Source organism: Electrona antarctica, assembly GCF_951216825.1.
Source record: "Electrona antarctica genome assembly, chromosome: 18".
Classification (NCBI taxonomy): domain Eukaryota; kingdom Metazoa; phylum Chordata; class Actinopteri; order Myctophiformes; family Myctophidae; genus Electrona; species Electrona antarctica.
Genome location: NC_136799.1, coordinates 4,948,649 through 4,974,544, shown reverse-complemented (window position 1 = coordinate 4,974,544; position 25,896 = coordinate 4,948,649). Strand labels below are relative to the sequence as shown.

At 47.6% G+C, this 25,896-nt stretch overlaps 1 protein-coding gene across 1 annotated transcript in view; it reads right to left on the bottom strand.

Annotated features, from left to right (window-relative positions):
- crim1 (cysteine rich transmembrane BMP regulator 1 (chordin-like)) overlaps nt 1-25,896 on the bottom strand; it is a 327,198-nt gene that overhangs the window by 45,048 nt on the left and 256,254 nt on the right. Inside the window, exons 6-8 of the mRNA XM_079527939.1 lie at nt 16,091-16,273; nt 13,871-14,068; nt 3,646-3,771 (exon numbers count right to left, since the gene is read on the bottom strand). Coding sequence (XP_079384065.1) covers nt 3,646-3,771; nt 13,871-14,068; nt 16,091-16,273 — 507 coding nt within the window. The remainder of the gene's footprint in view (nt 1-3,645; nt 3,772-13,870; nt 14,069-16,090; nt 16,274-25,896) is intronic.

Below are 25,896 nucleotides of genomic sequence, written 5' to 3'. Positions count from 1 at the left end.
AAACACCAAAACGGGTTCCCGCCCCAAAATGGGTTAATGGTTAATGTGGTTAAACGCTAACGTGACATGGATGCGTTCCAGGTCTCAATGGATTAATGGACTGTACTGGTAAGAGTAGTGTTAAAGGAAAATTCCATGCTAGAAGGCTTTCGTACCTTTATTTGTAGTTGTTACGTCACCCCACCAAAGAGGTCCAGGTGTTATTTTGTGCAAAAGTGCAATATTGGTTATTTCCCCTAATATAAGCCCTCAATGGGTTGGGTTTTTGTGCTAATTCGCTTATATCCATCAAAATAAGTAGTGAAGTGTGCCGCTTGGGATACTATTTACATTATGAACTATGAAGAGAGGATATACACCATTTATTTTTTATTTTTGAGCGATGGAAATAAGCGAATTAGCACAACTCAACTCATTAGCCCTGCAATTCATTGAGGGCTTATGGTAGGGGAAATAGCCAATAATGCACTTTTGCACAAAATAACACCTGGACCTCTTTGGTGGGGACGTAACAACTACAAATAACACCTGGACCTCTTTGGTGGGGACGTAACAACTACAAATAACACCTGGACCTCTTTGTTGGGGGACGTAACAACTACAAATAACACCTGGACCTCTTTGGTGGGGACGTAACAACTACAAATAACACCTGGACCTCTTTGGTGGGGACGTAACAACTACAAATAACACCTGGACCTCTTTGTTGGGGGACGTAACAACTACCAATAACACCTGGACCTCTTTGGTGGAGACGTAACAACTACAAATAACACCTGGACCTCTTTGGTGGGGAAGTAACGACTACAAATAACACCTGGACCTCTTTGGTGGGGACGTAACAACTACAAATAAAGGTAAGAAGAGTCACACGAAAGCATCAAAAGCAGCAGATCTACAAGATCTAAACGTGGTGCGAAGCGTCACACTTAGAGCTTGTAGATCTGCTACATTTGATATTTCTAAGGGGCGCTAGCCCCTCCTATATTCAGCCATTAATGTAGATGCATAAGATCTGGTCATCCCAGCTTAGTAAGATGTTAAAAGTAAAAAATATTTAGGATGACCGTTGAGCCGATTCAACTCTATGGCTCCGAGACATGGACACTTTCAAAGGAATTAGAGAAACGGTTGGATGGCACTTACACCCGCCTTCTAATGAGAGCGCAAAATCTGTCTTGGAAGAGCCACCCATCGACTAATCTAATATACGGCAACCTTCCCCGTGTTTCTTCACTAGTCCGATCCAGAAGAACACCGTTTGCCGGCCACTGCTACAGAGCTGATCATGAGGTTATATCTTCCCTTCTTCTCTGGAATCCTGCCTCAAAGCAGCAAGAGGTAAAAAACTGTCGTTCCCTGATGTCATCGATAGGGATACATGCATCAGTAAGCAGGAACTGGGGACAACAATGAAGGACCGGGAAGTCTGGCGTGGCATTGTGAAATCCATGATCTCGACCGCGGTCGAAAAATGATGATGATGATTAGTGTAGATTGTCGTCCTACACAAACATGAAAATTCCTATTGATTGACAATGAATGGAGAATTGACCTCAGTGTCTGAGCAAAATAGTATGGATATTTCCATTTTCACATGGAAATATTTTTCCATGTGAGGTTTCCATCCGGCATGTGAAACGCCCAGGAATCGAACCCTTGGTCTCTGGCGTGGAATGCCGACACCTTAACCACTAGCCTAATTGACCATAGATAGGCCCATAAACTGAGCCATGTGGCCCACAGATAGGCCCATAAACTGAGCCATGTGGCCCACAGATAGACCATAGATAGGCCCATAAACTGAGCCATGTGGCCCACAGATAGACCATAGATAGGCCCATAAACTGAGCCATGTGGCCCACAGATAGACCATAGATAGGCCCATAAACTGAGCCATGTGGCCCACAGATAGACCATAGATAGGCCCATAAACTGAGCCATGTGGCCCACAGATAGGCCCATAAACTGAGCCATGTGGCCCACAGATAGACCATAGATAGGCCCATAAACTGAGCCATGTGGCCCACAGATAGACCACAGATAGGCCCATAAACTGAGCCATGTGGCCCACAGATAGACCATAGATAGGCCCATAAACTGAAGTGGCAAATCCCAAATACGGCACCCACTCGGCTAAATGCGGCATAGTGACTTAAAGCTGCATCAACAAAGAGCATCACGAGGGAACCAAAAACCTCCACTCCATCATCATAATGTTACACAACATGTCTCTCCGTTAGTCCATATATGGGCCCATGCAGTCCCATGCAGTCTGTACTGGGACTGGGACGTCGTCCCCCCCCCCCGAGGGGTGGAGCTACACAAATATGATACCGTTGCCATGCCAAAGGAGAAAACAAGAGTTCCATGGCTTTGTATCAGCGGCTCTGCTGCCCTTCTACGGACATGACTGTGATGTTTCTGTTACCAGAGATTCTGTGAGGATCAAAGCTGCCCTCCATGCACGCACCCATAGGGACGTTTAAAACCATGCGCAACACATTTATTTATTTCTAAAAATAAAAAAAGGCTTCTAAATCCTAACAGTTTTCTGAAAAACCTATGTTTCTATATGTCGGGTGGTGCTCAACCTTTTCCATGTCAAGGGCGCCCAGAATTATATGTATTTGGCCGCCGACCCCCATCTGAAAATATGTTGTTCCAAGGAACCCCCCAGAAAGAAAGATAAAGGTTAAAAACGATCTATGAGCTTGTAGATCTGCTATTTTTCAATAGCTAAAGTATAACATAATGCTTAGCTAAAGGGGTTCCGTCCTGAATGGGTTAAAAGGGCCCCTTCACCCCCTTTGCAACCAGAGCTTATTTTAATGATTTAGGACACAAGAAACACTTTCCGGAGGGTTTTATGTGTGTAATATGTTTTTTTTATATATATTTTAGTCATGACGCCAAAAAAACCTGTTGTGGAAATGTGGTCTCACTTCCTTCCTGGACTACAAAGTCACACCTCCATGCCCCCTCCTCCCTCTCCACAAGGAGGGGAAGTGCACTAAAGCATTATGGGTATTGTAGGAATTCAGCAATCCAGTCAAAGCCTAGTCGAACACAGACTTAATTATTTTTGAGGGGCGCTCTAGCCCCTCCTATATCCTTCAGCTTTTGTCCCCACACGTCTCATATTTGCCATTGACAATGAAAGGAGAAATTAGGTTAAATGTCTGTCAAATATGACGTAAAGTTGTGGCAACACAAACATTAAATGCCGTTGACAATGAAGGGAAAATGTACGTCATATGTAGACGAGCAAATCGGCTAACCAATCACATAAAACCCTAACGGGTCCATTTTTTGAGTGGTGTAAACCACTCCTACAACTGGCTTTGTTAGTGCAGAAAAAATGAGCATGGTTGCTATGTTCACCCTGTTCACCCGGGTGTGATTTCCTACAACTGGCTTTGTTAGTGCAGAAAAAATGAGCATGGTTGCTATGTTCACCCTGTTCACCCGGGTGTGATTTCATTACGTCAGACATGATTTCATTACGTAAGACAGGCTATATAAGACCTTACACCACTCAGTTCACACGGGTGTGATTTTTTATTTTACAATATAAATTAGGGTGTGTGCGTGTGTCCGTGCATGTCCGTGCGTGTCCGTGTCCGTGTGTGTGTGTGTACTGACGTGTGCGACAGCGGCAGGTGTGACATCCCCGCAGGTTGGTGTGGTGACCGTAGAGACAGTCCACCTCGGGCAGGACGCAGTTCTCCTCGGGGCAGGTAGGGGGCAGCATCGTGATGTAGGTGGGCTCTGGAACGCGCACGCAACACACACACACACACACACACACACACACACACACACACACACAGTGTTAGTTATATGTAGTTCAGTTCAGTGTGTATAAGCCGTTTCTACTAGAGATGTCCCGATACTGTATCGGTAACGTATGGGTCCTTTTTGGTCATATCGGTATCGGTGAATATGCCAGTCTAACCACTGATCTGACACAGGGACGGAGTGCAAAACATACTCTCTCCCCATGCCTTCGGCCTGGTGGAGACAATAAGTAAAATAAGTATTCGGTATTCGGTATCGGCTAACACAGACATTGTGGTATCGGGATCGGAACGGGAACGACAAAAGTGTATCGGGACATCCCTAAACTCTGAGGCCCAGTCTTTTCCACCGGGGTTGAACTGGTTCCATTATGTTTTCCTGCCTAATATTGAACCAGTTCAGAGTGTTTCCACTGGCAATGCGACACATTTTGAGCTTGTAGATCGGCTATTTTTTTTGCAAAATTTGAATTGAAATCCTGAATATTTTTTTTGTTATTTTTTAATTGGAATCCTGAAAAGTAACATATTTATTTACCGTAAATTTCAACTGCCTTTCAAAAGCCTTTAATAATATTTAACTTTGCGAACTAAATACATTGGCCTTCCGCCAATCATGATCGAGCGGGGGCGGGCCTTAGAGCGGGGGCGGGCCTTGGTGTGTGTACGGGGGCGGGCCTTGGTGTGTGTACCGGGGCGGGCCTTGGTGTGTGTACCAATCATTATCGAGCGGGGGCGGGCCTTGGTGTGTGTACCGGGGCCAATCATGATCGAGCGGGGGCGGGCCTTGGTGTGTGTACCGGGGCGGACCGGGCCAATCATGATCGAGCGGGGGCGGGCCTTGGTGTGTGTACCGGGCCAATCATGATCGAGCGGGGGCGGGCCTTGGTGTGTGTACCGGGGCGGACCGGGGTTTTTTCCCAAATCACTGAATGCCCCTTTAATTGGACATAAAAAAAGACAATAACATTTGAATACTACTCATTAAGCTACTAATTTAAAGTAATTAAAGTGGGTCATGTTTGCATGTTTGCAATTGTAAAAAGCTGCAATCGTATTCTGATATAAGCCTGAGGACAATGTGGGTCCATTTGGTTGCATTTGTACACTGTGAAGAGTTCCGTACGGGTCCATTTGGTTCACAGACCACCCTCTGAGAACCAGAGACAGACGTGTTTCCATGTGAAGTCAGTCACCTCGACTGCATTCCGTTTGAAGACAGAACAGGGCGCTCTTGTTTACCTAAAGCAGTGAGGCAGACATCATCGTGTACAAAGAGATGCTTCCTGATTGATCTGCCCTGCAAATAATTCAATGTTCACCTAATCACGCCTTTTTTTCCCCCCTCTTTTCTCTAATGCAATATGCATGCAATGTGGCGTCTAGCATCAAGGCTGACTCAATGTGTGTTATGCCTTTCCCAGATAGCGTGTGTGTGCGTGTGTGTGTGCGCGGTGCATGCACGCTCGCGTACACGTGCGTGTGTGTGTGTGTGTGACTGTCACATGGCTGTCTCTCAACCACTTTGCCGTCATCTATGTTACCGTGGCAACTGCCTCGTTCCGCGGTCCCTGGGGACACCTGTTTGACATGGACTCTGTCAGGTGGAAAACTCGTATGTCCAAAACGCTTACTTTACACGGAATGGAAAAGAGAAGCTGTACATCATCCTTCCTAGTTATTTGTTTGTCACGAGATCTTGTTAACACTTACGATACTATGTGTCATTTGGTTCAATGTTTATCGCATGCACGCACGCACACACGCACGCACTTAAAAGAAAAAGAGAGAAAAAAGATGCCATGATTTTTGGTCTTGTTCTGGTTGTCATGTGTCTGAAGTTTACATGACTCTAGAACCCCCCGGTGTGGGTTGTGTGTCCAAAAGCCCAATTGAAAAAAATACTTTTTAAAAGTATATTTGTAATAAGTAATTTTATTTTTATGATGTAAACAAGTCAAATGCACGTGTGAAAATGGAAGGATGTGTGTGTTGTCAGCGGTCACAACACAGTGATAATGTTAAGATAATGAAGGATGTGTGTGTTGTCACCGGTCACAACACAGCGATATGTTAAGATAATGGAGGATGTGTGTGTTGTCAGCGGTCACAACACAGCGATATGTTAAGATAATGGAGGATGTGTGTGTTGTCAGCGGTCACAACACAGCGATATGTTAAGATAATGGAGGATGTGTGTGTTGTCAGCGGTCACAACACAGTGATATGTTAAGATAATGGAGGATGTGTGTGTTGTCAGCGGTCACAACACAGCGATATGTTAAGATAATGAAGGATGTGTGTGTTGTCAGCGGTCACAACACAGCGATATGTTAAGATAATGGAGGATGTGTGTGTTGTCAGCGGTCACAACACAACGATATGTTAAGATAATGGAGGATGTGTGTGTTGTCACCGGTCACAACACAGCGATATGGATGTGTGTGTTGTCACCGGTCACAACACAGCGATATGTTAAGATAATGAAGGATGTGTGTGTTGTCACCGGTCACAACACAGCGATATGGATGTGTGTGTTGTCACCGGTCACAACACAGCGATATGTTAAGATAATGAAGGATGTGTGTGTTGTCAGCGGTCACAACACAGTGATATGTTAAGATAATGAAGGATGTGTGTGTTGTCACCGGTCACAACACAGCGATATGTTAAGATAATGAAGGATGTGTGTGTTGTCACCGGTCACAACACAGCGATATGTTAAGATAATGATCTTTGTAGTTCATAGACAGATACCATCACTGACTGTTTATGATCACCACCCTGGATGTACTGCCAAGGTCAGTGCGCGCGCGTGCGCGCGTGTGTGTGCGTGTGTCTCATGAGGATCAGAAAACCAACCAAGCAGGACCAGTTGAAAAAACAATAGACACGAGACAAGGACGTGTGTGTGTGTGTGTGTGTGTGTGTGTGTGTGTGTGTGTGTGTGTGTGTGACAGAGAGAGAGTGTTGAATTGAGATTTGAATGCAAGCTTCATTACACAGGTTCTGGCATTGTGGCCATCTGCGTCAAGGTTATTGCCTCACACACACGCGCATGCGAGCGAGCGAGCACGCGCGCGCGCGCGCACACGCACGCACGCACGCACACGCACACACACACACACACACACACACACACACACACACACACACACACACACACACACACACACAGACAGATTAGAGCAGCTCATGTCTGTCTGTGACAGTGAGTGGTTAAGTGTGGGTTTTATACATATTGAACCAATGAAAAGTGGTTCAATATGTATAATATGTGTGTCTGTTCCCGTAGAAGAACAGCTGATTTGTCTCGCTTAGACAATCTCTAATGGCATGGCCAACATGGTCAGGTTGCCAGGTTGGAAGAGGTTAATTCTCCAACTGCCTCGGTACCCAGGCTTTTATTTGCGTTCGCAACGGCTCACAAAATGAAAGCCTGGCGGGGAACGAGATACACTTCCTGGTCTAGGAAGGGGCGTGAACTACAGTGCAGAGGGGCGTCAATCAAAATAATGGTGACGTCACTTTTCTCCGCTGTTTTCTCCGCTGGGCCAGGCTACCCGTCCCTCTAGACCAGAAAGCCCGTTGGCTGGGCCAGGCTACCCGTCCCTCTAGACCAGAAAGCACGCTGGCTGGGCCAGGCTACCCACCCACCCCGACCAGAAAGCACGCTGGCTGGGCCAGGCTACCCACCCACCCCTCTAGACCAGAAAGCACGCTGGCTGGGCCAGGCTACCCACCCACCCCTCTAGACCAGAAAGCATGCTGGCTGGGCCAGGCTACCCACCCCTCTAGACCAGAAAGCACGCTGGCTGGGCCAGGCTACCCACCCACCCCTCTAGACCAGAAAGCACTCTAGCCTGGCTGGGCCAGGCTAATTCTCTAATGGCATGGCCAACATTGTCAGGTCGCCAGGTCGGACGAGGCTGAAGGGAAGTCTTTGCTTGGGGAGTTATCATCCTCTGACATTTACATTGAAGGTAAATCAAACTTTCACTGACGGGTTTATCAAGATGGCATTTTCAACATTCACATAATTCTACTGGAGGGGAAATATTGCTGCTGCTAGTGCTGCTGCTGCTGCTAAAAAAAAATAATGTAAAAGAAAAACCCATCAATGTCAACGTGATATGTAAATCCATATAAATATTATTGTTCAGCAGACAGTACGGAGCGGGAAGTACGTTCACAGACAATGAATACATGAAAAAGAGAATCTCTTGTCGGGTGGAAACCTCATACGCCCAAAACGGTTTACGTTTCAGGACTGGAATTTGAAAATAGAAGATGTACAAGCTGGAAACGGGTCGCTTTGCACCGCATTTTGAGCATTGTAGATCTGCTATACTTTAGATGCTTTTGTGTGACGCTGTAGTATGTAATGTGTTGATTTAAACCATTTAGGCCTGCACATCGAAATGTAAAACATTTCTTCTAAATCATGCCAGTTTTCTGAAATACCTTATGTTTCTATATCAGTGGTGCTCAATATTTCATCAAGGACCCCCAGAATTATCTGTATTTGAACATTTATTCTTTCACAGCGAACGTTTTTAACTCAAATCTTTGCTTCTGTGAGGGTCCCTGGAACCACATATTTTCAGATGGGGGTCGGCGGCCAAATACAGATACGGCGGCCATAATACAGATACGGCGGCCAATACAAATACAGATACGGCGGGCCGTAATACAGATACGGCGGCCAATACAAATACAGATACGGCGGCCGTAATACAGATACGGCGGCCAATACGAATACAGATACGGCGGCCGTAATACAGATACGGCGGCCAATACGAATACAGATACGCGGCCAATACAAATACAGATACGGCGGCCGTAATACAGATACGGCGGCCAATACAAATACAGATACGGCGGCCGTAATACAGATACGCGGCCAATACAAATACAGATACGGCGGCCAAATATAGATAATTCTGGGGGTCCTTGACATGAAATAAGTTGAGAACCACTGACACACTGGGGATGGAACCTCCAGAAAGTGCAGCGTTTGTTGCCAGGTACAGCAGCCCCCCCCCCCCCCCCCCCCCCCCACTAGTGACCCCTTGTGCTTATAATTAAACACAATTAAACATTCTGATAGCCTGCAATTAATTATTCCTATTAGGAGCTGCATTTAGTTAACTTTTCCCTTCTATAGATGTGTTTCAGAGTACAGAGAACACAACCTGCCTCCCCTGAACAACCTCACTGTGTTTCAGAGTACAGAGAACACAACCTGCCTCCCCTGAACAACCTCACTGTGTTTCAGAGTACAGAGAACACAACCTGCCTCCCCCTGAACAACCTCACTGTGTTTCAGAGTACAGAGAACACAACCTGCCTCCCCTGAACAACCTCACTGTGTTTCAGAGTACAGAGAACACAACCTGCCTCCCCTGAACAACCTCACTGTGTTTCAGAGTACAGAGAACACAACCTGCCTCCCCTGAACAACCTCACTGTGTTTCAGAGTACAGAGAACACAACCTGCCTCCCCTGAACAACCTCACTGTGTTTCAGAGTACAGAGAACACAACCTGCCTCCCCTGAACAACTTCACTGTGTTTCAGAGTACAGAGAACACAACCTGCCTCCCCTGAACAACCTCACTGTGTTTCAGAGTACAGAGAACACAACCTGCCTCCCCTGAACAACCTCACTGTGTTTCAGAGTCCAGAGAACACAACCTGCCTCCCCCTGAACAACCTCACTGTGTTTCAGAGTACAGAGAACACAACCTGCCTCCCTGAACAACCTCACTGTGTTTCAGAGTACAGAGAACACAACCTGCCTCCCCTGAACAACCTCACCGTGTTTCAGAGTACAGAGAACACCACCTGCCTCCCCTGAACAACCTCACTGTGTTTCAGAGTACAGAGAACACAACCTGCCTCCCCTGAACAACCTCACTGTGTTTCAGAGTACAGAAAACAACCTCACTGTCTTTCAGAGTACAGAGAACACAACCTCACTGTGTTTCAGAGTACAGAGAACACAACCTGCCTGCTCCTGAACCCCCTGAACAAATGTAAAGGCTGTGGAGCGGAAAACTTGCATGGCTCTGCACTTCCTCCCCTCTGTACACCGCAGTGTGTGTGTGTGTGTGTGTGTGTGTGTGCGTGCGTGCGCTTGTTTATGTGTGTATGCGCTTTGCAGACAATATGCGTCTTTGCAAGTGTGTTGTTGTTTGCCTATGCGTGTGTGCGTGCGTGCGTGCATGTACAGATTCCCATATCACAGTCATAAATAGGCCAGCCATCTCCTGGCACATTAACATGTTTCTTTGTGTCTGTGAAACGCATATCTGTATGTTTGTGTGGGTGTCTCACTCACACTCACTCACTCACTCACTCACTCACACACACACACACACACACACACACACACACACACACACACACACACACACACACACACACACACACACACACACACACACACACACACACACACACACACACACACACACACACACACACACACACACACACACACACACACACACACACACACACACACACACACACACACACACACACCATCTTCCCAGGCAAAATCGCTTCACATGCTAAACGGTTTCCTGCCTTTCACAAACCTCTGCATTCATTTAAGTGTGTGTGTGACTGTGTGCGCGTGCGTGCGTGCACACACTTTTATTTCTATACTTGTGAGGACCAGATGGTAGAATGTGATAATAGACATTGTGAGGACAGTAGGACACATGTACGTATGGTCCTCTCAAGTGAAATGGTTGTTTTATGGAGTAAGCCTCGCGCAGCCATACTACTGCGACCTGCCTGGGGCAATATGCACTGCAAAGGCAGATTGGAGGCAGGCTACGCGAGGCTGTTCATGGGTTAGTGCTGGTTTTATGTTCTTTCAGATTGGAGGCTGGCTACGCAAGGCTGTTCATGGGTTAGTGCTGGTTTTATGTACCTTCACTGAAGCTGGAGGTACCTTCACTAAAAACGCCAGGACAACGCTCCACACGTCCCAAACTCTTCTCCCTTCTGGCTCCAAAACTATGGAATGCACTTCCCATCACAGTCAGAACTGCAGCCTCACTCCCAATCTTCCGCCGTAGTCTGAAAACCCACCTCTTCAGACTCCACCATGGCCCGTAGCACTTGCCCTAGCCTAGCCCCTTAGATAGCACATTATGTAGACTTAGATAGTATTTTAAACAGACTTATAGCTTGTTACGTAGACAGCTCTAGAATTGCATTTTATGTAGTCATAGCACTTTATAGTACACATGTATAATATATTATATAGTATAGTATGTATATATACAATATACAATATATTCCCTAACTGTCCTGCCTGTATTTCTGTCCTGCCTGTGAAGCACTTTGAACTGCAACTCTGTATGAAAGGTGCTATATAAATAAAGTTTATTATTATTATTATTATTCAGTAAGTGGGTGTTATGATCAAAATAAGAACATTATAATGGTGTGTGAAACAGAACATCTCTGATGAAGACGAAACGTTAGTGGTTCTGTATACTTAGCACCTAATAAAAGGCTCTAAATGTCCGTGCTGCCCCAGTGTCCTCTCCTCCTCCTCCTGCAACGTATGTCCCTGTACCTGTGCAGCACCGGATCAGCCGCTCCAGGCTTGAGGCGCGTTGCTAGACTCCCTTTGTTCAGAACATCTAAAAACTTGCCACGGACAAGACCAAGTCTTTGCCACGGACACATTCTGTCCGTGTACGGCCATGCGGTTGACCGTTACCCTGGAGGGATACAGCGGCGCTATCAATCAGGCTGTGGTGCCGTGATGGTAGGGATCGAGCGCGCTCCCTCTGTGACAGGAGGTTTGGACGACAACTGCCTTGAGAATCGCCATTATTGATTCCACACCAAATAAACCAAGGTATATTTCAAGAGTGAGAGATCACGGTAAAACAACATCCACCCTAAAAGCTTCTTCGTCCTCCACACTGGGAGGAGAACGGCATCTGAAAAGTTTGATGGGATGCGTTTTTACATGTGAGCGCTGACCACTTTTACATTGCATTGCATCGCCATGTGTGACTCTTTTTGATACAGAGACATGGCAGCAAGACTAACTGTTCAGGAGAATTCATTTATTTTTAATCCAAAATGAGTTAATAGCACTAGGCAGACTCTTCACATACTAGAGCATGTCTGAAATAAGTGTCAGAGCTGAAATCGACATGTAAATATGAAATAAATGCTTAAACATGTAACTAGGTGTAATGTTAAGAGTCCACACAAGTGAACCTTTCAAGCCTGTTTTCTCTGCAAGACATTACTCTATAAGCCATATCTCCAAAACTGGTGGGTCAAACTGAACAACCAATATGTCAATTTGAAGCTATGATTCCCTGCTTTCATATGACATGAAAAAAATGTCGTTTAATGACTTAGCCTCGGTCAGAAACGGTCACATAAAATGAGCGATCGGTTTCCTTTGGCCCCGGGCCTGCGCACTCATACTGGTTCTTCTCATCAGTGTGACGTTGTCTGGAAATGCATCTATTGGCTAACACTTAAAGGACCACTTCACCACTTTTAAACATCTCTTCATATAATTGGTCCTCACTAATGTTCATGATAAAACACCACCATTTTTTCCTACTCGGTCTGTGTCTCATAGGAGGGCTTTGGGCAGTTCGGACACCCGTCAAGATTTGTTTTAAAATATATTTAGATTTTTATTATCATGAGAACGATGGCTTCAACTTTTGCATTGCAACTTTTCAGGAAAAGAAAGCCTGCCATTTCTATTAGCTTGGATTCACCATCGATGATGTCACTGGTGGACGGGTTTCTGAACTGCCCACAGCCCTCCTATGAGACACAGACTGAGTAGGAAAAAAATGTGGTATTTTATCATGAACATTAGTTAGGACCAATTATAGGGAGAGAAGTTGAAAAGTGGTGAAGTGGTCCTTTAAAACGCACATTATCTCCAATTGGCCCATTCAGGATGGGAACCCCTTTTGGTGTTTTAAGCACTAGCCGCACCGTCCGCGGCCAATTACATATCATTCCGGGGGTTCTTGACATGAAATGGTTTGAGAGGCACTGATATAGAAAGCTGTCAGGATTCAGAAGACATTTTTTAGAATCAGGTCTCAGGTCTAAATGGGTTAAGAAGAGCACCAAAATGTATTAAACACAAAAAGCTTTTCACTGTGGCTCCATGTTTGGTTTGGTTTGGTTTGAGTGAGTGCATGTGTGTACGAGACGAAAACTGAATACGTAAATATATGCAAATCCAACAATAACCACATTATAAAAACACTTAACTACACTCCCCTGAAACAGGTTGATGACTACAAGTATTTGGGTTCATATATATCTACTTCCCAAAATGACTTTCAAACTAGGAAGGGTAGGGCCTTGTCAGCCTGTAATGACATGCACAAGATCTGGTCATCCCAGCTTAGTAAGATGTTAAAAGTACAAATATTTAGGACGAGCGTTGAGACGATTCTACTCTATGGCTCCGAGACATGGACACTTTCAAATAAATTAGAGAAACGGTTGGATGGCACTTACACCCGCCTTCTAATGAGAGCGCAAAATCTCTCTTGGAAGAGCCACCCATCGACAACTCTAATATATGGCAACCTTCCCCGTGTTTCTTCACTAGTCCGATCCAGAAAAACACATTTTGCCGGCCACTGCTACAGAGCTGACAATGAGGTTATATCTTCCCATCTTCTCTGGAATCCTGCCTCAAAGCAGACCAGAGGTACAAAACTGTCGTTCCCTGATGTCATCGCTAGGGACACATGCATCAGTAAGCAGGAACTGGGGATGGCAATGAAGGACTGGGAAGTCCCGCGTGGCATTGTGAAATCCATGATCTTGACCGCGGTCGAAAAATGATGATGATGACTTGTGTGTGCATGTGTGTGTGTGTGTGTGTGTGTGTGTGTGTGTGTGTGTGTGTGTGTGTGTGTGTGTGTGTGTGTGTGTGTGTGTGTGTGTGTGTGTGTGTGTGTGTGTGTGTGCGTGCGTGCGTGCGTGCGTGCGTGCGTGCGTGCGTGCGTGCGTGCGTGCGTGCGTGCGTGCGTGCCTTACCTTCACACACGGGGCAGCACTCTCCGGGCACCTTGACGGGGTTCAGACAGTTGTGGGCGCAGGCGGCGGCCACACAGCGCCGCTCCCCGGACACACACTGGCAGAAGGTGCAGTCGTCCTCGCGCCAGTGCTCGCCGTGCGCCATGATGTGCCCGTTGACATAGCAGCCGGCCGCGCTCAGCGCCGGGTACAGCGGGTCTGTGCAGGGGGGGGGGGGGGGTGGCGTTGGGGGGGAGGAGGGCAAGACAACGGACTTGATTTAGTTTCGCTTTGCCTTATGACAGTCGATCATCCAGAGGTCAACTCTTTTATTGCCACGCTAGGTGGCAGAAAAGTGTAGCTAACGATTCTCGGCAGACACTAGTTCATTGTTTATCTGCCATGCTAAAGTTTCAATGTACAGGATGTTATTTAGATGGTACTGTATATTGTTTTTACAATGTTAATTCTTTCTTGTGTGCACGCGTGACGCTGCAGAATTGTCTTTTTTTTCCACCTACTGCATTCGTTTCGTGGTCGAGTAAAAGCGCCTTAAAACCCTTGGGGTGCCAGCCCCAATAGCAGCCCTTTTGTGACATATATTCAAATTTTTAATTCATAATTTTAATGCCAAAAGAAAAATCCGCGATTTACACACTATATCTCATTTTGACGGGGCAAGACTATAGTATTGGGACAATCAGTCCTGATGGTGGTGGTAACGTCACCATTGTGCCGATTCTGACCAAAGGGAGCGAGTGAACGATGACCACTTCCGGTTTGGATCAAAATATCCGGTAGTATCTTTGCTACTGTGCAACACCATCAGATGTCCGGAATGCTAAGCTATCATCGTATTTTTCATAACTAAGTCAAATTAAACTCTAATCAAGCCCAAAACATCGCATTTTACGCAGCGATGCATGCGCGATCACGCGCGTGCGTGATCGACCGTGCACGCACGGATTTCGGCCAGTTTTAGGAAGATTACATCGGCCGTTAGCCAAATTAGCCAAAAAATGCAAATTTTTGCTACATTAAGGTCCCGATTAGGCTCCCGATTGACAGCCCGTCAATTCCGTCAACGGGAGGTTTGGATTTATTGATCAATTCCGTCAAATCCGTCAACGGGAGTTCAAGGGTTAACTTCCTGCACCCGCCCAGAGCCATAAGCCTTCAGTCCAGCATGGTGCTGGTTCACAGCCTCATGTGTGTCATCAATGTCCCCTGTGAGACTAAATACTGCAATTTCCCAAACGGGAGGGGAGGCCCGTCAACCTCCGTGCCTCTGCAAAGACCCATGATGGGCTCGGGAAGAAGCCCCTAATCATCATGTCCGCCCCCCCCCCCCCAAGTCTCCATTTTGTAACTGTGTTTCTTTCCTGCCGGTGAATGTTTCTAAAAATGTATGTTATTATATTCTCAAGTGAGAATAGACGATAGCTGCGGGGCAGAAACCTTGTATCTGTGCATTTCAACTTGTTGTGTTATTTTTCATTTTGTGAATTAATGCAGCTATACTTCCTCATACAAGAGGGCCACACAAAAGTAGAGAAAATAGCTACAAGCTCACAACGATTTGTGCTGTGAGCTTATCCAGATCGGCTATTTTAAGAATATTTAAACAGTTTTGGACAAGTTCTAAACCCGACAGCAGCACTGTCCTTTTCCCTGTCAGGAGTTAGTTCCAGCATGTATGAGACTGCACACCTTGTTGAAATAGTTATAGGCGGGAAATTGACGTGATAGTTGGTGATAGAAGCATGAAATTTGGCACAGATGATCTTCATATGACCCTAATCGATAATCAACCTCGGGCCACGCACAATTCCTCCATTTTTCAAGATGGCCGCCAGTTTGCAATTGGACCTATACATTTTGGACTTTGCTGGGGCTGTAAATCTTTGATTTCCCCCTCATTATGATATAAGAGAATAATGTTCTGGTGGTATTTCTACCAAGTAAGATGAAAAAATAACATTAGGTTCCAATATGGCGTCATGTTTTCCAATATGGCTGCCGATAAATTGCATACATGTACATCTGCTCATGGTTAATCCACAGTTGGTGATACAAGCATGACATTTAGCACAGATCACCTTTATACCACCCTGATTGATAATCAACCTCGGGCCACGCACAATTCCTCAATTTTTCAAGATGGCCGTCAGTTTTCAAAATGGCTGCAACTGGGCCTATTCGTTTTGGACTATATCACAGGTCACAACTGGCATAGCTCACCCTCACACACGGGGCAGCATTCCCCCGGAGGTGTGTACTGCCGCGGGCAACGCAGGGTGGCACACTGGGCGTGGTAACAGTTGGCCACGCCCCCTTGGCAGCGGCAGAAGCGGCAGGCGTCCAATTGGAAGAGCTCTCCCTCGCTGTGCTCCGCCCCTCCGAACACGCACACCGACTTGGTGTCTGGAAGACAAGACACACGTCACATGTTACACACATGTTACACACATCACATGTTACACACATGGTAACGAGTTGGCCAACTGTTCTCAAGGCTTACAATAAAATGTAATTTAGATAATATGGTATTTAGATAGATGTGAGATTCATTGTTTACCTGGGCATCCTATAGTTTCACAAATCCATAATACCAAACATACATTTCCATTTTCTCCTCAATTATGCCATTGTCCAATTCCCTGTTTGGTCATTAACTAGGATAGTTAAGTAAGCTTTTCATTATGGATGGATTGATGGGCTTTGTTTCCAGAGATGGGTTCTACAAGTTCTGAGAGCACAACGGTCATCAGGAATGAGTGAAAGCTCTTGAATTTAATTGCGACTGACCTCCACGGAATATTATATGAGTCAGATAATGATGCACTTTGTGGTTTGCATTCAACAGTTTTTATCTCGACAGGTAAAAAAAAACACCCGACGCACAGCCGGTTTAACACCCGACGCACAGCCCATAGGGTGGTTTTCGCAATTATTTGTTAACCACATAAACCTTCACAGGCTTCACAGAACACAGCAGATCATAAGCTCACAATTGAGCTTGGTGGTCAGAGTCTAAGACGAGGCAGAGAGTATGTGAGGGTCGGTTTGTACCTCATGTCTGTCTTCTTTGTTGCAACAATTAATACAACTCATTCATGCTTTAAGTTACGGTTCTGTGTGTCTTGCCTTTGGTTCAGAGTCTTTGTCTCCTGAAGTTATGCTAATCCGCCCCCCCCCCCCCCCCACACACACACACACACACACACACACACACACACACACACACACACACACACACACACACACACACACACACACACACACACACACACACACACACACACACACACACACACACACACACACACACACACCCCCCTTGTGAAGGCTTTAATTAGACGGCGCTGGCGCTAATAACGAAGCTGCAGCTCATTATGTGTAACATGTTGAAGTGTTGGGGTCAGAGGCCGTACAGTACACAGCCCGCTGAGGATGGGTAGAGAAACACACCAGAGAGAAACCCTGCCATTGTACCTACAGTATGACTGTCTGTCTACTACACCAGAGAGAAACCCTGCCATTGTACCTACAGTATGACTGTCTGTCTACTACACCAGAGAGAAACCCTGCCATTGTACCTACAGTATGACTGTCTGTCTACTACACCAGAGAGAAACCCTGCCATTGTACCTACAGTCTGTCTGTCTGTCTGTCTGTCTGTCTGTCTACTACACCAGAGAGAAACCCTACCATTGTACCTACAGTCTGTCTGTCTGTCTGTCTGTCTACTACACCAGAGATAAACCCAGTCATTGTATCTACAGTATGACTGTCTGTCTACTACACCAGAGATAAACCCTGCCATTGTACCTATGACTGTCTGTCTACTACACCAGAGATAAACCCTGCCATTGTACCTATGACTGTCTGTCTACTACACCAGAGAGAAACCCTGCCATTGTACCTACAGTATGTCTGTCTGTCTACTACACCAGAGAGAAACCCTGCCATTGTACCTACAGTATGACTGTCTGTCTATTACACCAGAGAGAAACCCTGCCATTGTACGTATGTCTGTCTGTCTACTACACCAGAGAGAAACCCTGCCATTGTACCTACAGTATGTCTGTCTGTCTATTACACCAGAGAGAAACCCTGTCATTGTATCTACAGTATGACTGTCTGTCTATTACACCAGAGAGAAACCCTGCCATTGTACGTATGTCTGTCTGTCTACTACACCAGAGAGAAACCCTGCCATTGTACCTACAGTATGTCTGTCTGTCTATTACACCAGAGAGAAACCCTGTCATTGTATCTACAGTATGACTGTCTGTCTATTACACCAGAGAGAAACCCTGCCATTGTACCTATGTCTGTCTGTCTACTTCACCAGAGATAAACCCTGTCATTGTATCTACAGTATGACTGTCTGTCTACTACACCAGAGAGAAACCCTGCCATTGTACCTACATAATGACTGTCTGTCTGTCTACTACACCAGAGAGACACCCTGTCATTGTACCTATGACTGTCTGTCTACTACACCAGAGAGAAACCCTGCCATTGTACCTATGTCTGTCTGTCTACTTCACCAGAGAGAAACCCTGCCATTGTACCTATGTCTGTCTGTCTACTTCACCAGAGAGAAACCCTGCCATTGTACCTACAGTATGACTGTCTGTCTACTACACCAGAGAGAAACCCTGCCATTGTACCTACAGTATGTCTGTGTGTGTCTACTACGTGGTCGGCGGTCGCTGTCCGGGCAGAAACCTCTGCATATTTTAACCTTTGGTTGTTTTTTTCCCCCAATAAATTAAAGCCCTACTAATTGATCATACTCCAACTACAGCTGGAAGACAGAGACCCTGAGGGGTCAGAACACATGTCATGACATCCATAATGAAATCCTTACTTAACTATTCTCGTTAATGACCACACTGGGGGATTTAGGCCGGGGGCGAAATTAGGGAGAAATGTAAAGTATAACATAGTAGCTTATGTGTTTGCTAATATATGGACAGCTTGCCAGTTATTCTGTAGAGGGTATGTGCGCCTGCATAAAGTGAGTGGAAAATCGTGGGGCTTAGTGAGTTTAACGTTGTTTAATGTCGTTAATGCAATTTCTGTGGGGTTTTTTTGCCACTCAGCAGTAGGCGTTCCTGCGTAACTTCCGGTTATGATGATGATGTCATGCATACCCTAGTCTATTGAGTCAACATGCTAATGCTAATGACAGTACTATTTAAAGCTGCTATAAGCAATAATATGTCAACATTTTAATGACCTTTTTATTTTTTTGGTATTCAGACAGCCTGGGTAAAACACTCCCACAAATAATTTAGTCTCTATGACACATCTAGGGGCCACAATCTGCATTCAAAGATGTTCCTAGCCTTTCCACTAGATAGAATCAAACAAAAAGGGCGGTTCTGGACAACCGTGGGTCCGACCGACTCGACACCGGGCACATTTATACAACTGAATAAACATAGGCTACATATATTGGCATCGTCGCTTCCCGACAAATAACGCAGACTACGTTTTTTAGCGGGGAAAAGGTTAAGTAAAGTTGGATGGACGCAGAGATAGATATACACACACAGACAGACAGACAGACAGACAGACAGACAGACCATGGACAAGCAAAACAACAGACACAAACATCAGTGTCTCTGTGTGTGTGTGTGTGTGTGTGTACACACGTGTTCTGTGATGGAATCAGCCTTTCCCCAGTATCCATAGCAACAAAAGGTGCAAAATTCACCTTTTCTTGGTATAATGGTGCACACACACACACACACACACACACACACACACACACACACACACACACACACACACACACACACACACACACACACACACACACACACACACACACACACACACACACACACACACACACACACACACACACAGCAACTCATGCAGCAGAGCAGGTTAAAGGTGCTCATTTCTAGCTATTACATATATTTATTTTATTATTCCGGGAATCTAGTGGAGAAGGATTTGCATGATTCACACTTCATAGCCTTATCCTCATGCAGCTCCTGGCTTCACTCTCAGTCTGAAACAAGCCTTATTAAATCACTGCTTCTCAACCTTTGGAATTTAAAAGAGCCCCAGGTGTGATCTGCATTAGGCCACAGACACACATTTGACCCCACGTTTGACACCCCTCTGACAGCGTACACATGGAACCAAAAGGACCCGGAAGGCTACTTAGTTCTCAAACCTTTTCAGGCCAAATTGATATATACAGTATATCTCTGCTGTCGGGAGGAAACCTCATAACTCCAAAATGTTCATTTTTCAGAAGAAGAAAAATATAATTTTTTCAGGAAATTAAGAAAACCATATATGTTTTAAAACAAAGCAATACAGCCTCATCAAAGTTGGTGACTTTATATATTGGCAATGACTTCCATGAGAGGGGGAGAGGTGGTGGAGTTAGTTGCTTTAGCAGACATTTTGAGGGTCCAATGGAGTTAAGAGGTTTCGTCCAAAGCCCTTTTTACTACTTTCCATTGGTTCAATATTTTCGAAACAACACACAGACGTAAAGGGTGTTCAATAGCACTGATTTATGCAAAAAAATTATCAAAAACCTCAAAAGTGGAGTTATGAGGTTTCCTCCCGACAGCATCGATATATATATTTGACTGCAGACCCTCGTCTCATAGCACGGCACGAAGTGTGTATAAACCGACCGACCTACGAGCCAGCCTATTGGCCTACGAGCCAGCCTATTGGGCCTACGAGCCAGCCTATTGGACCTACGAGCCAGCCTATTGGACCTACGAGCCAGCCTATTGGACCTACGAGCCAGCCTATTGGACCTACGAGCCAGCCTATTGGCCTACGAGCCAGCCTATTGGACCTACGAGCCAGCCTATTGGACCTACGAGCCAGCCTATTGGCCTACGAGCCAGCCTATTGGACCTACGAGCCAGCCTATTGGCCTACGAGCCAGCCTATTGGACCTACGAGCCAGCCTATTGGCCTACGAGCCAGCCTATTGGACCTACGAGCCAGCCTATTGGACCTACGAGCCAGCCTATTGGACCTACGAGCCAGCCTATTGGCCTACGAGCCAGCCTATTGGACCTACGAGCCAGCCTATTGGACCTACGAGCCAGCCTATTGGCCTACGAGCCAGCCTATTGGACCTACGAGCCAGCCTATTGGCCTACGAGCCAGCCTATTGGACCTACGAGCCAGCCTATTGGCCTACGAGCCAGCCTATTGGACCTACGAGCCAGCCTATTGGCCTACGAGCCAGCCTATTGGACCTACGAGCCAGCCTATTGGACCTACGAGCCAGCCTATTGGCCTACGAGCCAGCCTATTGGACCTACGAGCCAGCCTATTGGACCTACGAGCCAGCCTATTGGACCTACGAGCCAGCCTATTGGCCTACGAGCCAGCCTATTGGACCTACGAGCCAGCCTATTGGACCTACGAGCCAGCCTATTGGACCTACGAGCCAGCCTATTGGACCTACGAGCCAGCCTATTGGACCTACGAGCCAGCCTATTGGACCTATGAGCCAGCCCATTGGACCTACGAGCCAGCCTATTGGACCTACGAGCCAGCCTATTGGACCTACGAGCCAGCCTATTGGACCTACGAGCCAGCCTATTGGACCTACGAGCCAGCCTATTGGCCTACGAGCCAGCCTATTGGACCTACGAGCCAGCCTATTGGACCTACGAGCCAGCCTATTGGACCTACGAGCCAGCCTATTGGACCTACGAGCCAGCCTATTGGACCTACGAGCCAGACTATTGGACCTACGAGCCAGCCTATTGGACCTACGAGCCAGCCTATTGGACCTACGAGCCAGCCTATTGGACCTACGAGCCAGCCTATTGGACCTACGAGCCAGCCTATTGGCCTACGAGCCAGCCTATTGGACCTACGAGCCAGCCTATTGGACCTACGAGCCAGCCTATTGGACCTACGAGCCAGCCTATTGGACCTACGAGCCAGCCTATTGGACCTACGAGCCAGCCTATTGGACCTACGAGCCAGCCTATTGGACCTACGAGCCAGCCTATTGGACCTACGAGCCAGCCTATTGGCCTACGAGCCAGACTATTGGACCTACGAGCCAGCCTATTGGACCTACGAGCCAGACTATTGGCCTACGAGCCAGCCTATTGGACCTACGAGCCAGCCTATTGGACCTACGAGCCAGCCTATTGGACCTACGAGCCAGCCTATTGGCCTACGAGCCAGCCTATTGGACCTACGAGCCAGCCTATTGGACCTACGAGCCAGCCTATTGGACCTACGAGCCAGCCTATTGGACCTACGAGCCAGCCTATTGGACCTACGAGCCAGCCTATTGGCCTACGAGCCAGACTATTGGACCTACGAGCCAGCCTATTGGACCTACGAGCCAGCCTATTGGCCTACGAGCCAGCCTATTGGACCTACGAGCCAGCCTATTGGACCTACGAGCCAGCCTATTGGACCTACGAGCCAGCCTATTGGACCTACGAGCCAGCCTATTGGACCTACGAGCCAGACTATTGGACCTACGAGCCAGACTATTGGACCTACGAGCCAGCCTATTGGCCTACGAGCCAGACTATTGGCCTACGAGCCAGCCTATTGGACCTAGGAGCCAGCCTATTGGCCTACGAGCCAGCCTATTGGCCTACGAGCCAGCCTATTGGACCTACGAGCCAGCCTATTGGCCTACGAGCCAGACTATTGGACCTACGAGCCAGCCTATTGGACCTACGAGCCAGCCTATTGACCTACGAGCCAGCCTATTGGACCTACGAGCCAGCCTATTGGACCTACGAGCCAGCCTATTGGCCTACGAGCCAGACTATTGGACCTACGAGCCAGACTATTGGACCTACTGTCCGCACCGAGACATGGCCATCACCATTGATAATGCTGTGGTGACCTCAACTCGGACTGCGAAAAATCTGGGTGTGACCCTGGACGATCAACTGACGTTCTCGGCAAACATCGCATCAGTGACAAGGTCCTGCAGATTCCTCCTCTACAACATCAGGAGGATTCGCCCCTTCCTCACGGAGAAGGCAGCCCAGGTGCTCATCCAGGCTCTCGTCATCTCCCGCCTGGACTACTGCAACTCCCTCCTTGCTGGTGCTCCGGCATCTGCCATCAGACCTCTGGAGCTTGTTCAGAAAGCTGCGGCTCGTCTGGTGTTCAACCGCCCCAAGTTCTCCCACACAACCATCCTTCTCCGTTCTCTACACTGGCTCCCCGTAGCGGCCCGCATCCAGTTCAAAACCCTGGTGTTAGCCTATAGGGCAGTGAAAGGAACAGCTCCTTCCTATCTCCGGGCTATGGTCGATGCCTACACCCCTGCCCGACCACTTCGGTCTGCCACCTCGGGGCGACTGATTGCCTCGTCACTCAAGGGTCCTTCTGGCCGATCCACACGGTCACGACTCTTTTCTGTTCTGGCCCCACAGTGGTGGAATGAACTCCCCACTGATGTTAGGACAGCAGAGTCACTGCCCATATTTCGCCGCAGGTTGAAAACCCACCTCTTCAGGAAACACTACCCTTCCTCTCTGCCTGACCTACTTGTTGTTAACTAGTTGTACGAACGTTTGTTTTCTATTGTTGTATTGTTTATTGGATCTCGTTTAGTCGATACACTTAATTGTTTTAGCTCATGCTCATTTGATTTAGCTATTTTGTCTCATCCGGTTAAGGAAATAGGTAGCTGATATATTGCACTTTTACCTTAGCGCTAGGTATACTCTTGGTTGCTTGTTTTTGCAGAAAATGCACTAAAGACTTCTGGTGATTAGTAGTTTTTGTTCCCTACCTATGTTGAATACACTTATTGTAAGTCGCTTTGGATAAAAGCGTCTGCTAAATGACTGTAATGTAATGTAATGTAATGTGACCTACGAGCCAGCCTATTGGACCTACGAGCCAGCCTATTGGACCTACGAGCCAGCCTATTGGACCTACGAGCCAGCCTATTGGACCTACGAGCCAGCCTATTGGACCTGCGAGCCAGCCTATTGGACCTACGAGCCAGACTATTGGACCTACGAGCCAGCCTATTGGCCTACGAGCCAGACTATTGGCCTACGAGCCAGCCTATTGGCCTACGAGCCAGCCTATTGGACCTACGAGCCAGCCTATTGGACCTACGAGCCAGCCTATTGGCCTACGAGCCAGCCTATTGGACCTACGAGCCAGCCTATTGGACCTACGAGCCAGCCTATTGGACCTACGAGCCAGCCTATTGGACCTACGAGCCAGCCTATTGGACCTACGAGCCAGACTATTGGACCTACGAGCCAGCCTATTGGACCTACGAGCCAGCCTATTGGACCTACGAGCCAGCCTATTGGCATACGAGCCAGCCTATTGGCCTACGAGCCAGCCTATTGGACCTACGAGCCAGCCTATTGGCCTACGAGCCAGCCTATTGGACCTACGAGCCAGCCTATTGGACCTACGAGCCAGCCTATTGGACCTACGAGCCAGCCTATTGGACCTACGAGCCAGCCTATTGGACTACGAGCCAGCCTATTGGACCTACGAGCCAGCCTATTGGACCTACGAGCCAGCCTATTGGCCTACGAGCCAGACTATTGGACCTACGAGCCAGCCTATTGGACCTACGAGCCAGCCTATTGGACCTACGAGCCAGACTATTGGACCTACGAGCCAGCCTATTGGACCTACGAGCCAGACTATTGGACCTACGAGCCAGCCTATTGGCCTACGAGCCAGCCTATTGGACCTACGAGCCAGACTATTGGACCTACGAGCCAGCCTATTGGCCTACGAGCCAGCCTATTGGACCTACGAGCCAGCCTATTGGACCTACGAGCCAGCCTATTGGCATACGAGCCAGCCTATTGGTCTACGAGCCAGCCTATTGGACCTACGAGCCAGCCTATTGGCCTACGAGCCAGCCTATTGGACCTACGAGCCAGCCTATTGGACCTACGAGCCAGCCTATTGGACCTACGAGCCAGCCTATTGGACTACGAGCCAGCCTATTGGACCTACGAGCCAGCCTATTGGACCTACGAGCCAGCCTATTGGCCTACGAGCCAGCCTATTGGCCTACGAGCCAGCCTATTGGACCTACGAGCCAGCCTATTGGACCTACGAGCCAGCCTATTGGCATACGAGCCAGCCTATTGGACCTACGAGCCAGCCTATTGGCCTACGAGCCAGCCTATTGGACCTACGAGCCAGCCTATTGGACCTACGAGCCAGACTATTGGACCTACGAGCCAGCCTATTGGACCTACGAGCCAGCCTATTGGACCTACGAGCCAGCCTATTGGCCTACGAGCCAGCCTATTGGACCTACGAGCCAGCCTATTGGACCTACGAGCCAGCCTATTGGACCTACGAGCCAGCCTATTGGACTACGAGCCAGCCTATTGGACCTACGAGCCAGCCTATTGGACCTACGAGCCAGCCTATTGGCCTACGAGCCAGCCTATTGGCCTACGAGCCAGCCTATTGGACCTACGAGCCAGCCTATTGGACCTACGAGCCAGCCTATTGGCATACGAGCCAGCCTATTGGACCTACGAGCCAGCCTATTGGCCTACGAGCCAGCCTATTGGACCTACGAGCCAGCCTATTGGACCTACGAGCCAGACTATTGGACCTACGAGCCAGCCTATTGGACCTACGAGCCAGCCTATTGGACCTACGAGCCAGCCTATTGGACCTACGAGCCAGCCTATTGGACCTACGAGCCAGCCTATTGGACCTACGAGCCAGCCTATTGGACCTACGAGCCAGCCTATTGGACCTACGAGCCAGCCTATTGGACCTACGAGCCAGCCTATTGGCCTACGAGCCAGCCTATTGGACCTACGAGCCAGCCTATTGGACCTACGAGCCAGCCTATTGGACCTACGAGCCAGCCTATTGGACCTACGAGCCAGCCTATTGGACCTACGAGCCAGACTATTGGACCTACGAGCCAGCCTATTGGACCTACGAGCCAGACTATTGGACCTACGAGCCAGCCTATTGGACCTACGAGCCAGCCTATTGGACCTACGAGCCAGCCTATTGGACCTACGAGCCAGCCTATT